The following is a 14286-nucleotide window of genomic DNA, read 5'->3' as shown; positions in this document are numbered from 1 at the left end:
TTTAAGACTAATACTTCAGTGGAGACTTTCGGTACCCTTGTTTCATCTATTTACATATTAAATATATTCCAATACCAAGTATAGTAACTATATTTGTAAATCTGTACTTTCAAGGTCATTCCAACCTACTTTTATCTTTGGTCCCAGTAAATTTTAAAGCCTATCTGTAATTCATGTGCTTCAGGGTCAGAAAAGTAACATATACATCTATGGAGAAAAAGGTGTAGGGATTATAAAAAGTAGGGATTGCAGGCTCAAGCTAAGGCATTTAGATTAAAAACATTAATGGGGCGCTTGGGGGCTCAGTCGGTTAAAGCATCAGACTTCGGCTCAGGTCATGATCTCATGGTTCGTGAGTTAGAGCCCCGCATCGGGCTCTGTGCTGACAGCTCAGAGCCTGGAGCCTGCTTCGGCTTCTGTGTCACCCTCTCTCTCTCTGCACCTCCCCCGCTTGCACTCTGTCTCTCTCTCTCTCAAAAATAAACATTAAAAAAAAAAATTAACTAGTGTCTTTGCAAAAATGTTGGCCAGGTTGTATATAAATATTAAAATATTTAAAACACATAAAATATATATATTTAAAATATATAAAATACATGTCAATTTAAAAATATTAACCCAGGTCATATAGAAGTCTTTATCAGATCATATTCCACTATATCACATTCTTAGTTCTCAGATTTTCTAGCCAAGATATTCAGGTCAGCTAATTGAATAAAAGTAGGTCTAGCAAAAGCCTTTAAACAGAACACTTTGTGATTCTTCCTCTCTACTCTGGAAAAATTTAGATGATTCATGCTGATCCTAGGCCACTGGCCAGTATCTTAGGTCAGCCCAATTCTTGGACAGCACAGGTCAATTTTCAGTTTCCTGCCAAACTCCCACTTCCATTCCAATGCACGCCCGTACCATAAGTATTTTCCCTACATGGTTAAATTTGGATCAACATTTCTCTCTCTCGTCTTTTTTTTATCCTTCTAAAATTCTTTGCTTTATAATTAAAAACAAAAAAAGGTGATTTTTATTTGTGAATATATTCTGCTTTATTTCACATAACACATTGTGATTTCTCATTATAAATTATATTTCATAAAATGTGAAATATATTTTATTTCATATCATACATTAACTTGTTATTTATGTTAGACTAAAAGAACTATAGATTTAGAGACTTATAGATCTGGAAGGGACTTAGAAATTGTGATCTTCATCATTTACAAAACAGAGCAATTGAATAGCGTGACATTGTTCTTTCAATATGGGTTTGCTCACTAGAACCGCCCTGGTATATATTGGAATTTATAGAGAGCAATAAGGAATTTAATAGAGCAATTTGGGCTTACACAAATGGGGGAGAAGGAGAGATCTGTGATGGAAGGGTCGGAGAAATAACCTGAAGCACTGGAGAAGAGGAAGAAAGCTATGGGTGTATTGCAGTGTAGACATCTGGATGCCTACCATGTCTGATTACCAAAACCTTACAGAAATAATGGCTCTCTTTCACTTCTGCCTTCCAAATCTTAGGCAAACTCCTGCCACTGGCAGACTGTAACCTGCAGCTCTAGGGGAGAGGATTTTGAGGAAGGTAGCTTCAGGCTTTAGCAGGAACTGTGGCAATGGTACAAGTGAATCTGGCACAGTGGCATAGCTAATCCATAGCACTCATTCATTCTGTGACTCCCCTTTCTTGACCTTTTCCTAGACCTTAGTATATGTGTGTCTCTACCTCTCCTGACTATCAAGTAATCCTGGAGTCTTCACATCTTCTACTTTTTCATGGAATCATTTTAGATTGCTTCTTATACCTATAGACTTTTTTTCTAAAAGTTACTAAAACTAACACTAATTTCTGTCATGCCTATTTCCTGAATATTAAACCCTAAGTGGATTTCACTCTTTAAACATTACCTCTGCCTCACTGGAGGAAAGACTCAGGTTGTTAGAGCTACAAACACAAATTTCATGAATAATGTAGATTTCCAGGCTTAGGAAAGAAATCTGCAAATAAAGACAGCATGAATAGTTATACTGAAAAACTGAGAAATCTTAATATTTGCATTGCTGGATACTTTGGGACTAGATCCCAGAAGGAGGGTCGAGAATAGAATCTGTTTTCCAAATTCATAGTGGAAATGTTGATGTAGCACTTAATCTTCTGGTCTAAAGCCAGTGAGCTAAACTCTACTGGTAAATAACAATCCTTATGTATCTCCTACCTTACCCGTTCACTTAACCTTCCATGACCAAGCAGATGATGAATAATTGAAACCCAACTTGGTATGTTTTTTTTTTTTTTTTTAATAAACATTGTTCACTGCTTTCCAAATGATTGCATTAGAAAAACTCGACAGATTTGGATATACGTGTTTTGAGTCCTAAATGGTTGAGAAGTAATGATTTAGCATATAGAGCAATTGAATAATATTTTTTTAGAGGGTATTCTTCCATTTAGCAGAAAGATACATAAATTTTAATAGTGAAATACACAATGAAAATTTATATGTGAACTGAATGAATTTTTTATTGCTAAGTGTTTTAGTCATGGCTCAAATATAAATTATGTACATATAAATGACTTATTTAATCCTGGGTTTTCTGGTCACTAATTCTTCAAATTAGACTAGTTTCATGATGTGGAATAAAATGCTAGCAGCTCAGAATTATGTGATTATTCCTATTGGGCTTCAGTACATAAAATTTGGCATGTTAGGATGACATTTGATGATGTTGTAAACAGTGGGCAAATGGATAGTATTAACTGGCCCGCTAGTTCTTGTGGGCTAGTAGTTAAATTTAAAAAAAGTGTTTTTTTTTTCCCTAAACGTATTGGGCAAGCTAAATGTGAGATTCAAGGCTGGTAGTGAAATCAGATTTATATTAAGCAAAAATGTGAGTTCATCAGATTTACTAAAGAATTATCTTTGGCTTAAGATTTCATACGCTGCTAAAACAGAGTTGAAAGCATATGATTAGTCAGTGATATGTGAAAGTATCTATCTTAACAGGTAAATATCGGGAAGATGGATTCACCCATTGAAAAGTGGAACCTAATAATTGGCAACTTGGCTTTAAAGCAGGTAAGTGATGCAGATATTTGCCTATGGATCTTGGGTTTATACATCTTGGGTATTACCTGTAAGAATGGAATAAATATTAGTGCTATAAAAACTACCATTTAATTGTTTCAGGGGGCTTGGGGCACCTGGGTGACTCAGTCGGGTTGAGCGTCCGACTTTGGCTCAGGTCATGATCTCACGGTCCGTGAGTTCGAGCCCCGTGTCAGCTGTGCTGACAGCTCAGAGCCTGAAGCCTGCTTCGGATTCTATGTCTCCTCTCTCTCTGCCCCTCCCCCTGTTCATGCTCTGTCTCTCTCTGTCTCAAAAGTAAATAAACATTAAAAAAATTTTTTTTAATTGTTTCAGGGGGTTCAAAACAATTTAGTACAATGAAAAAGTGATAGAGTAAATGGATACCCATGACTGCTGAAAAGTTTTCTTTCTCTAGAAATTGATCAGGTTCTTCCAAATTTGAAAAACATGTAATTAATATATATATATTAATTAATATATATATATATATTAATATATATATATAAATTTTTAATCATAAGTGTGTAAGAGAGCCAGAATTTGAGTACTTGAGTTAATAACTGTACAAATAAATATTTAGCACGTCATTGTTTAGGTACTTTTTTTTCTACTTTTTTTAAAGTAAATCTTTTTAAATTAAACTTAACCTTTTATGTATTATGGTTATGTATTTATTTAAACTGAGTTTTTCTTAATCTGTTAATGTTACTCGAGCTCATCTAAATGAACACATTAAATTGTCAGTTACATATACACTAAATCATGGATTATATATGGATTATTTACAGCTCCTTCTGATCTCAGGTGAATGTCTCTTCATCTTCCACTACTTCCTACTATGCCCAAGACACAGGACTGCAGCCTCTAGTAACTCTCCAGCAAGTGGGCTTAGGGAACACTCACTATTTTAATGTTAGCTCAATTAGGACATCACGTTGAGAGGCATGGTTGCAGAAAAGTAATTTCATGTAATGTATTTCAAAGACATAGAAATAAAATGATTTTTGGAATGTGGGCTTAAAAGAAATATTTGTCTAGCTGCTTCTAAGATCACAGGATTTGAAATAAGAAAATCTGTGATTTAATCTGAACTCTAACGTTAACCAGATGCGTAAACTTTGTTAATTTACTTAACTTTTCTGGGCTTCCTGGCCCCCTTCTTTTAAACCATGGTATTGCATTAGAGATGTCTGTGATCTTTTCTAGCTTGAACTTGTAGGAACCTAGGCAGGGTTAATAATCAAAGTATTTAACAACAAGTAAGGTACTATAAATTAAAAGTTGAAAGTATATTGCATTTTAGTCTTTTAATGTTCTGAACTCTTACTAAGTAAGAGTGGTAGTATAAATTATTCGTCGCATCATTCTAATAACTTCTATCTCAGCTTAATTTTTCCTTCTGTTCTTTGTACCCTTCCCTTGTCATCCTCCTTCCCTGCAGCTGTTGGTCAGGATGGGAGCCAGAGATGGCTCTGGATTCCAGTACATGGACTGGCTTCAGAGAGTCTGTGAGCACCTAGAAATTCTTCTCAAATATTTAGCACAACTGTGTTTTCATAAAGAAGAGAATCTTTACAAAGATTCTTTAAATGTCTCATTAAAAAATAGATAAGAGCTGGGGGAGAACAAGGAATAAATCTATTTTGAGTACTGTGTATCCCAAGACCTAGGATAGTGCGCCTCCTACGTGGTAGATTCTAAATAAGTACTTGCTGGGTGAATGAATTTAAATAACTTGCCACAAGATTAGGTGATATAGCCAAGAGTCAGATTCTTATCATTTGATCACAAAATCCAGTCTCTTACCAGCACTGCCTCTGAAGTCAGACTTCAGTCGTGTGGATTGGGTACACGTTTCAGTTTCAGTCTTAAGGTTGGTATCTTCGTAGATGATCTGTGGATTAGACCGTCAGAGTCACTTTAGGTGCTTCATAAAAACAGATGCCTGGACCCCATTCCATACCCACTGGCACCAGATCGTGGCAGTTCGAGAACTCACTGCCTTAGGGAATATTAAAACCAAAATAGAGTGGCTTCTTCAAAAGGTAATGCGGCTCAGTGACCAGATGCAATCCTTTCTTCTGACTTTTGGTATGCATATTTACATAATGAAGTAAAAACTGGTTTTGAAATGAATAATTCAGTTGGACTTTCTAAAAAATTTTTTTAGGTTCAGGCAACAGTGGTTGGTTTTCTAGCAGCTGTGGCAGCAATTATACTGGGCTGGATTCCAGAGGGGAAATACTATCTTGACCATTCCATACTCTTGTGCTCTAGCAGTGTGGCAACTGCTTTCATTGCATCTCTTCTGCAGGGTAAGTGGATTTAGAAATGGCTACTGTACCGTCCTTCGCTTTCAAATAATTTATTTTCCATGTCGACTATTTTTATTGAGATGATACCTGTTCATTGTAAGAACCGCAGATAAAAAAATTTTAAATTTTATTTAAATCCCAGTTAACATACAGTGTCATATGAGTTTCAGGCATACAATACAGTGATTCAACACTTCTGTACGTTACTCAGTGCTCACCGTGATAAGTGTACTCTTAATGCCCTTCATCTGTTTCCCCCATCCTTCCGCCCAACTCCATTCTGGTAACTACCACCTTGTTCCCTGTAGTTAAGAGTCTGTTTCTTGGTTTGTCTTTCTCTCTCTCTTTTCCCTATGCTCTTTTGTTTTATCTCTTAAATTCCACATGTGAGTGAAATCATACTTTGTCTTTCTCTGACTGACCCATTTAGCTTAGCATTAATACTCTTTAGCTCCATCCACGTTGCTGTGAATGGCAAGATGTCATTCTTTTTTATGGCTGAGTAATATTCCATTGTGTGTGTGCGTGTGTGTGTGTGTGTGTGTGTGTGTATAAAGCATATATATGTATATATGTAAATATATATATTTATATATATAAATACATATATTTATATATAAATACATATTTATATATTTATATATTTATATATTTTATATATTTATATATATAAATACATATATTTATATGTATAAATATATGTATTTATATATATATATAAAACATATATATGGTGTATATATATATGTATACCATAATCTTCTTTCTTTATTCCTTAGTTGATTGACACTTTGGTTGTTTCCATAGTTTTGCTATTGTAGATAATGCTTCTAAAACATCAGGGTGCATGTATCCCTTTGAAGGAGGACTTTTGTATTCTTTGGGTAAATACCTAGTAGTGCAGTTGCTGGATCATAGGGTAGTTTTATTTTTAACTTTCTGAGGAACCTCCATACTGTTTTGTAGAGTGGCCACACCAGCCTGCATTCCCACCAAGAGTGCAAGAAGGAGAGAAAATTTATCTACAAACTTCTAAAATATCTTATTTCACAAATACCTATATTTGTTGTATGTAAACCTTAATGTAGAACAGGCTTTCTGAGGTTGTCTCCTGGCCTTAGGTACTCTGGTAGAGTTCCCGAATGAGATCAAGAAAATAGATAATTCATTAGTTTCTATAAATTAAATTAATTGAGAAACTCCTTTCTGGAAATCATGCAGAGGATTTACTGGCTTGTCATTTGAGTAGCAAGGATTCCAGGAATTCTGAATTTCAAAAGCAGTCCCTCTGTTAAAATTTTTTAAAGTTTCAGATTTCAAAATTTTTTTTTTTTTACTAATTCTGTGGCAATACAAATATAACCGTATGCTCAGCACAGTATATTACTGGCTTTAGACTTTTAAAAAGCCAGAAAGTTTTAAAAATTAACTACATTTGGAGCACCTGGGTACCTCAGTTGGTTGAACATCCACCTGTTGATTTCAGCTCAGGTCATGATCTCAAGTTTGTGGGATCAAGTCCTGCATCAGGCTCTGAGCTGACAACATGGAGCCTGCTTGGGCTCTCCCTCTCTCTCCCCCTCTCTCTGCCCCTCCCCCCCCCAAAATAAATAAACTTAAAAAAAGTTAACTACCTTAAAACTTTTCAGTTGCGGTATCATTCTTTGTATTTATTAAGAACTTAACACTAGAGAACTAGCTTATTATGAAATTACAATCATTTTTATTTTACAATTGTCATCTTCTTACCCTTATATTACCAGCAAGGTGAAAAATAGAAAATTCTCACGTCAGGTGATTATAAAACTGTTAAGCTAACTTTTTTGGTTAGGTTCTGGGAATTTAGAGAATCTTACTAAGATTAAGACTTGACTTCCAAAATATTTTCAAGCATTTTGTTTTGGTACTTTTATTAAGGGTAGTTTCTTGTCTATATATAGAATTACCAGAATTCAGTGGTGTTAACACTGGCCAAAGTGGGATGAAGTTAAGCTATTGGGAAATTAATTTCTGGTTAAAAGAAATTTGGGGCACCTGGGTGGCTCAGTTGGTTAAGCGTTGGACTTCGGCTCAGGTCGTGATCTCACAGTTTGTGAGTTCGAGCCCCGCAATGAGTTCTCTGCTGTCAGCACACAGCCGGCTTCTGATCCTCTGTCCCCATCGCTCTCTGCCCCTTCCCCCCCTCAAAAATAAAGAAACACTTAAAAAAAAGTCAAAGCATTAGCTTCTTTTACCTTAAGTTCGTTTCTGTTTTCTAATCTTGCTTCATTTAGAAATAATTGTTTAAAAGCTTTCAGTAAAAACTATTGGTATTGCCTAGGATTTTCAAAATCATAAGAATTCAGACTTTTAAAATACATGTGCTTAAAGCTTGTTACTTTGAACAATGTGTGTTCTAATTTTATGATAGTTGGACATTTATATGTAGAGAGAGCAGATACTATTAACCACCTTTTGTAGGTGAGAAAACTGACTCAGGTAAGGTGACTTATCTAATTTCATCAGCTTGTTTGCAGAAAATCAGAATTAAAACCTGTTTCCTGACTCCCAGCTCTTTCCGCTGGCCCATGATGGCAAAATATTTGTTTTCAGCTGAAAAGATATGGATGGCATCCTGTCCTGGGAGAACTTTCCATGTTGATCTTTAAATGTGCTGACTTTGAAAAAAAGATTCTATGTGAGCACATCTTGATTATTACATAATACATTTTAAAAACTTTTCTATTGCTTTTTTTTTTCTTTTTACAATGATATTATGGGAAAGGTAAGTCTATAGATTGAAAATATCTCCAGAATATAAGAGGTGAGAAATTATTTGAAGCAAGACAGAGATTCTACTTTTAATAATTGTGGCTTTATTGGGGTAGTAGAAAACATGGAACTAGAGTTACTTACAAGCTCTGTGACCTTCAACAAGAATTTAAGCTCTACTCCCAAGACCTCAGTTTTATTATCTATAAAATGAGTAATGCTAGAATAAAATCATTTTGAGTCATTTTCAGTCTAAAAATGCAGTGAGATTCTGTTGGGTTTTTTTTTTTTTCCCCCTATAGCCATTTTTAGGCTTCCATACTGGTTTATGGTTAGCATATAAGTGAACTAATCTTAAATATTCTCTGCACTGCATCCTCTAAATGTTGGCATGAGAAAATCTATACAATTGAGTATGGATGTAAATGTTATCAATCCCCCTCCCCATTTCTATGATTCAAGAAAACAGATATTTAGGAGTATAAGTACACAGTCGTATTTTCATCTTCTGTTCTCTAGTTGGAAGTTCATAGACAGAAACTTTGGTTTTAAAGAATATCCTTTATAAAGACTGCTTTTTGTGTTCTGGTCTCCAGTGTTCAAATTTTAATTACTTCCCTCTTAATACTTCAACGATTTTAAATAATAAAATGAAGCAAGCATTCTGGCTACCACCATGTAGACAAAGCTGTTTTTGTTGGTCTTCTTCCCAATTGCTGTGCATATAAATACGAATCACCTTTTCTTTGATATTTTCATTCCTTATTTGAGGGTTAACATAAAATCTTTGGGTTTGGTACAAATATACATTACATCTAAGACATACATGTTATTAAATTTGAAACTTCAGCTTGAATGTTATTTTACAGTAGCTTTTCAGTTCTCTAAATGTAACACTGAACTTCTCAAATCTTCTATGATCCCTACTTGGAATTTGTTGAAAGGCATTTTGCCAGAGCATTAGAGTAAAATGTTTTGTTTGCTTTAGTCAGCTTATCTAAGCAGTCTAACTGGAAATGATGTACTCACTGTTTGTCTAGCTTTTATATTTCAGTATTTAGGGGATTGATTTTCTCTAAATCATAGCATAAAAAGTAATGAGTTTTCTTTCTTCCAGGAATAATAATGGTTGGGGTTATTGTTGGTTCAAAGAAGACTGGCATAAATCCTGATAACGTTGCTACCCCCATTGCTGCTAGTTTTGGTGACCTCATAACTCTTGCCATATTAGCTTGGATAAGTCAGGGTTTGTACTCCTGTCTGGGTAAGTTGCCTTGATATTAAATATAATGTGCTATTCAGAGTCTCTTTAAATAAGTAATTGTTGCAACAATGCTGTGAACCCCTGGTGGCCTTCACCTGCAGTAGAACTCTGGTTGAGACTGATTAGAACAATAACTGCCATTTGTTGTATACCTACTATGTGTTGTGGTTCACATATATTTTTTTTCTCACATTTTTTTCCCTCTTTTTATGGAGTTTAAAACTCTATAAGATAAGGATTATCATCTCTAATTTCAGATGAGAAAATTGTGGATCGTAGAGGCTATTCACGTTACTCCCTACTGGTAGGAAAGTTGACCACGGGCCTAGTATTCTATGAATTCTGCCCTTTCACTAAGTGTGTAGCCAGTGAGGAGTCAACCCTCAGTATTCTGATATATGCATTGTACTAGTGTCCCAGGGCATAAGGTTAGAACAGTGCTAGAAATTTCGTGATTGTCCCCACCCCCCCCCCATCAGAAACCAACATGGCAATTACTAACAACTAAAAAGTCACCATGAAAATGAGCCTGAATGCTGTGTGAAGTTGGAGACATCTTATATAAGATTCCTGATAATAGTAATAGATTACATATGGAATCTAATGAATCCTTTTAATGCAAATTTGTACTTTGGGATTATTGTTAATGTAAATGAATATGATTTGTGAGCATTGGTTTAGTGCTAAAAGTTGTTTATGGTTTTATTTTTAGATGCCAAATTGAAAAAAGTAAAAGAGAATAGAAACCCACAGAATTCTACAAGAAAAAAAAAAGATAGTTTATAAGCTGAACCAGAAGCAAACATTTATTCATATATCCTCATATGATCCATGAATTCTATACAGTTTATGGTATAAGTCTAAAGTACCTTTGGTTTGAAGAAGTAAGGATCTCATATATGTGTTTGGACTAAAGAAAAGACTTTATTTAACCTAACCAAGGCAGGCGTTTTACTACTTTTGGAGATATTAAGGGAAGCTTTGTTTAGTATATAAAATTACCTTAAGTTATTTAATGAGTGGCATGAAATTAGTCAATAAAACATGATGTATGTGTTCAAGGAAGAGTCTTCTCACTTAGAAGATGACGTGTGTCCACTTGATGTAAGGTAGAAGACAATAAATGATCAATGACCTCCATGTAAGATCTTGTTCCCATAGGTCTTGGGTTTTCATTATTGTGAAATATGCAAGGAATGACGTGTGTGCAAGTATGCTCAGGGTAATTAATGTTCAATCCTTCTTTCTCCCAGTCAAGTAAAGTACAGAAAATGAGTAATGTTATTAAAAGGATAATCTTCTTTAGTTCATATTGTTGGAGTGATAACTGGTCATATTTTTCTCTATTATACAGTTTAGAAATTCATACTGAAGTCAAGGATTGAAATACTAGCTTTGGCTAGTTTTAGAGAACATGACTTAATGTTCTTCACTTACCTACTCTATTAGACTCCTTCACCCGTTCACAGGCAGGTAGCTGGACGACTTGGAGGCCTCACCTCCCCAAAGGAACAGATTAACTGCATTGGGGAAGGAGGCGGTCATCAATAGCCTGGATCCCAAAAGAAAAAGGAGATGAATTAGGCATGGCTAGTGCCCCTTTCCCTAGTCTTACCAATTAGACCAGTCTCTCCCACTGTGAGGAGGAGGTAAGAGAAAGGAAAGGGGAAGCACAAGGGGGTAAAGGGTTTCTTAGTATTATTCCATCGGTCTTGCCAAGACCCTTGAGGGTGGGGTGGGGATGGGGCTGGAAGGTTGGTAGTGGTTCTTGGATGGGTTCCCTTATATACACAAAAAGAAAGGTACATTATTTTCAGACTTGGAAACCTAAATTAACATGAAGTCAGTTGTAACACATTTCCCAGCTGCTGGTATCTCCTCAATCAAAGTCCCAGTAGTAAGAAAATAAGCAAGAGAATGCTATTGAAGAATGTCATAACAAATATTACAATTGTTACAGTGATACAGACTTAACATTATGATATTGCAGAAGATAAATCAACTTTTGGGGAAAGTAATGTGTACTGACTTAAAATAAAGTGTGTGTGTGTTTTTTTAAATCACTCGAGTGATGAACTTCTTACAAAAGACTTAATCATGTGTTACTATCTAAAGCTTTCACTATTTTGAGGGTTGTATGTGATACATTAGTAGTTTAGCTAGATGAGTAAAAAAAAGCAAAATAGAATGATTTCTATTTTGAGAAATAATTTTATTGTTAAACATTGCTTAGGCTTTTCTGGGCCTTTACTTGTCTTGTGAAAGTTAGCTCAAAGTAATTCAAGATGAATTAATCAAAATAGGTTCTTTACATTTTACCTGTCACTTATTTCCCTAAAGTGCTATATATATATATACTATTATTATTATTATTATTTTTGATGGGCTGCTGATTGATTCCATAGTTGATGTAACAGTGAAGGGTTTTTCTGGGGTCAGTGTTGGATTATAACATGTCTACATTGTGAGCACTAGGGGGCCTCATAAGATCATTATAGTATTTGTGGTATTCAGGATATAAAGATTAGGAACAGTCTCGTTTAAATTCTGAGGCCCCATTCATCCTGCTGAGATACCTGATTCTTGGAAACAAAGTTTAATTCTTGAGCTACATTGGAAACACTTAGCAGTCTTTAGAGATAAGAGGATTTCATGGCAGCCCTGGGCTTCTGTTACGAATAGAGGCCATGGGTTCCATAGGTCCCAAAGAACTGACTGGGCTGTGAAAAAAGCCTGAGTTAGTTCCCCACCTCTAATTTTGGATACTTAGAAATGACTTTGAACAGCTCCCCTCTTGTCTTGCTTGTTTTGATGCATGTACTGAAGCTCACTCTATGTTAATTCAATGTGTTACTTTTCCTTTGGTCCTGATAAAATTTGCTGATTTTTGATGTTCGAAGTAAAGACGGGATTTTCCCTCTTTTTACCGCTCCAGTTCTCCCCTAAAAGGACAAAATGAGCCCAGAGCTTTGTTTGTTCCTATTGACTTTATTTTGTGTAGTCACCTAAGTTTTTGCTGCTCATTTAACAAAGTTGAAATTTTATGTTAGCCTGGTGTTTAGGCCTCTGGGAGTCAGCAGAAACTTTCCTGTGATTGTTACTCCTGCCAGACTCAGCCAGTACCAATTCTCATACACTGTCCATGATTTTTCTCTTTTCTTTCTTACATTGTTCCCTTTCCCTCCGTTAAGGCCAGTCAGTTTTCATTTTTCAATGCTAAATTCATACGTGTCCCTAATGTTAACTGATCTTTTCCTCCTCTGGATTCCTGTAGCATTACACTGATACTTCTGACATTCTTTGCATTTTATGGATCATTATAGCTTTTTGTGCATATGGTATTAAGGAAATATTGGAAGAATATCTTGCCTTAGCAGAAAGTATCAGGGGGATTAATATCCCTAAGGAAAAAATTTAAATGGCAGAAAATGGCTAGGAAAGGTCTCGAAATAGAAGAGAAAATAGAAAGTTAGTTTAGAAAGTAATCTAAGCTCTGGACTATGATATGCTTTAGTATGACTTACTGAGAAAATATAAAGGTATTTATTCATTCACACAGTAATGTTTGAATAATAGTAACTTTTGAAAGCTATTAAAAGAATAATGTTAGGCCAGTAACCGAAACATCTATACACAGTGATTGTTGCCCTCTCTTTCTTGTTTGCATACTTTTAAGAGGATTTTAAAAATGTTTATCAGTTGTTTATAACTGCATGGCTCTCTAATTCTTGTATGTACGTGATTTTACTGATTTGAGAAACTGTCAACTTTTCTTCTTTAGACAAGATTTGAGCACAATGTTGACTGATTTCTCATTCTTCGAGGTTAACTTTTAAAAGATGGCTTAGTTGGAGCCATAAGGACAATAACAGTCAGCCTCAGGTTGCTTCAGTCTGGAAGCTAACAGGGATGCCAGCTAGTTATTTACAAGACATTCTAGAATATCATGGCCTTGCTATGAGTGGTGATATGAGTAGAATCTAAATCTGTCTTGCCTGTCACTCTTCTTCAGGTATTTTCAGCACCGTCTTGGTTTAGAATGATTACTGGAAGGTCAAGTTAGTGAGAAAATTCTGATAGTTATAACAGAGGGCATTTAAAAAATCGGCAGCTTACAGAGCCCATTGCTTTGTTGCTCACACAGAAACAGGTGCCATATAAAAATGTCACTCAGAGCAGTTACATATTTCAAAAAAATTTAGGGTAAGAATAATGGATGTTATTAATGAAGTTACGTGACAGTAGTTGCAAAATGCCACCAACAGTCTAATAAAAGGTGAAAGCCATGAGTCCAAAAGGTGGCTGTTATGGTTGGTAGTTCAGTGTTACAGCAATTTGAACCACTTGAGCTGTGTTCATCCCTACTTTTCCCTGGTCAACTTATATCACAGGGTCAATACTAATGCACACAGACATTTATTGGGCTTCAAATTCTGCAGAGCTTTATCTGAACACCTGTGTTCATTTCCTATTGCTTCTGGAACAAATTACCGCCAACTCTGTGGCTTAAAATAACAGAAATCAATTTTCTCACAGTTCTGGAGTCCAACAGTCTAACGTGACTCACACAGGGCCAAAATCAAGGTGTCCGCAGGGCTGGTTTCTTCTGGAGATTTTGGGGGCAAATTCCTTTGCTTGTCTCTGATCTTCTGGCATTTTGGGTTCACCCTAATAATCCAGAGTAACTTCTCCATTTCAAAACACTTGACTTAATCACATCTGCAAAGCCTCTTTTGCCCCATAAGGTAATATCCATAGGTTCTAGGTTTAGGATGTGGATTTCAGCCTACTAAAACACCCATTGTGATCTACCCAGAAATTAATACAAAATATCATTTTGACTAGGATTATTTAAATGTATTTCCTA

The 14286-nt window shown here is 35.5% G+C and overlaps 1 protein-coding gene across 5 annotated transcripts in view; it reads left to right on the top strand.

Moving 5' to 3' along the window:
- SLC41A2 (solute carrier family 41 member 2) overlaps positions 1-14286 on the top strand; it is a 125457-nt gene that overhangs the window by 55687 nt on the left and 55484 nt on the right. For all 5 annotated transcript variants that reach the window (XM_045467148.1, XM_045467145.1, XM_045467146.1 and 2 more), the window contains 3 exons: positions 3006-3077; positions 5260-5404; positions 9273-9419. In XM_045467148.1, coding sequence (XP_045323104.1) covers positions 3006-3077; positions 5260-5404; positions 9273-9419 — 364 coding nt within the window. The remainder of the gene's footprint in view (positions 1-3005; positions 3078-5259; positions 5405-9272; positions 9420-14286) is intronic.

Source organism: Leopardus geoffroyi, chromosome B4 (genome assembly GCF_018350155.1).
Source record: "Leopardus geoffroyi isolate Oge1 chromosome B4, O.geoffroyi_Oge1_pat1.0, whole genome shotgun sequence".
Classification (NCBI taxonomy): Eukaryota; Metazoa; Chordata; class Mammalia; order Carnivora; family Felidae; genus Leopardus; species Leopardus geoffroyi.
This window is presented reverse-complemented; position numbering and strand designations above follow the sequence as displayed.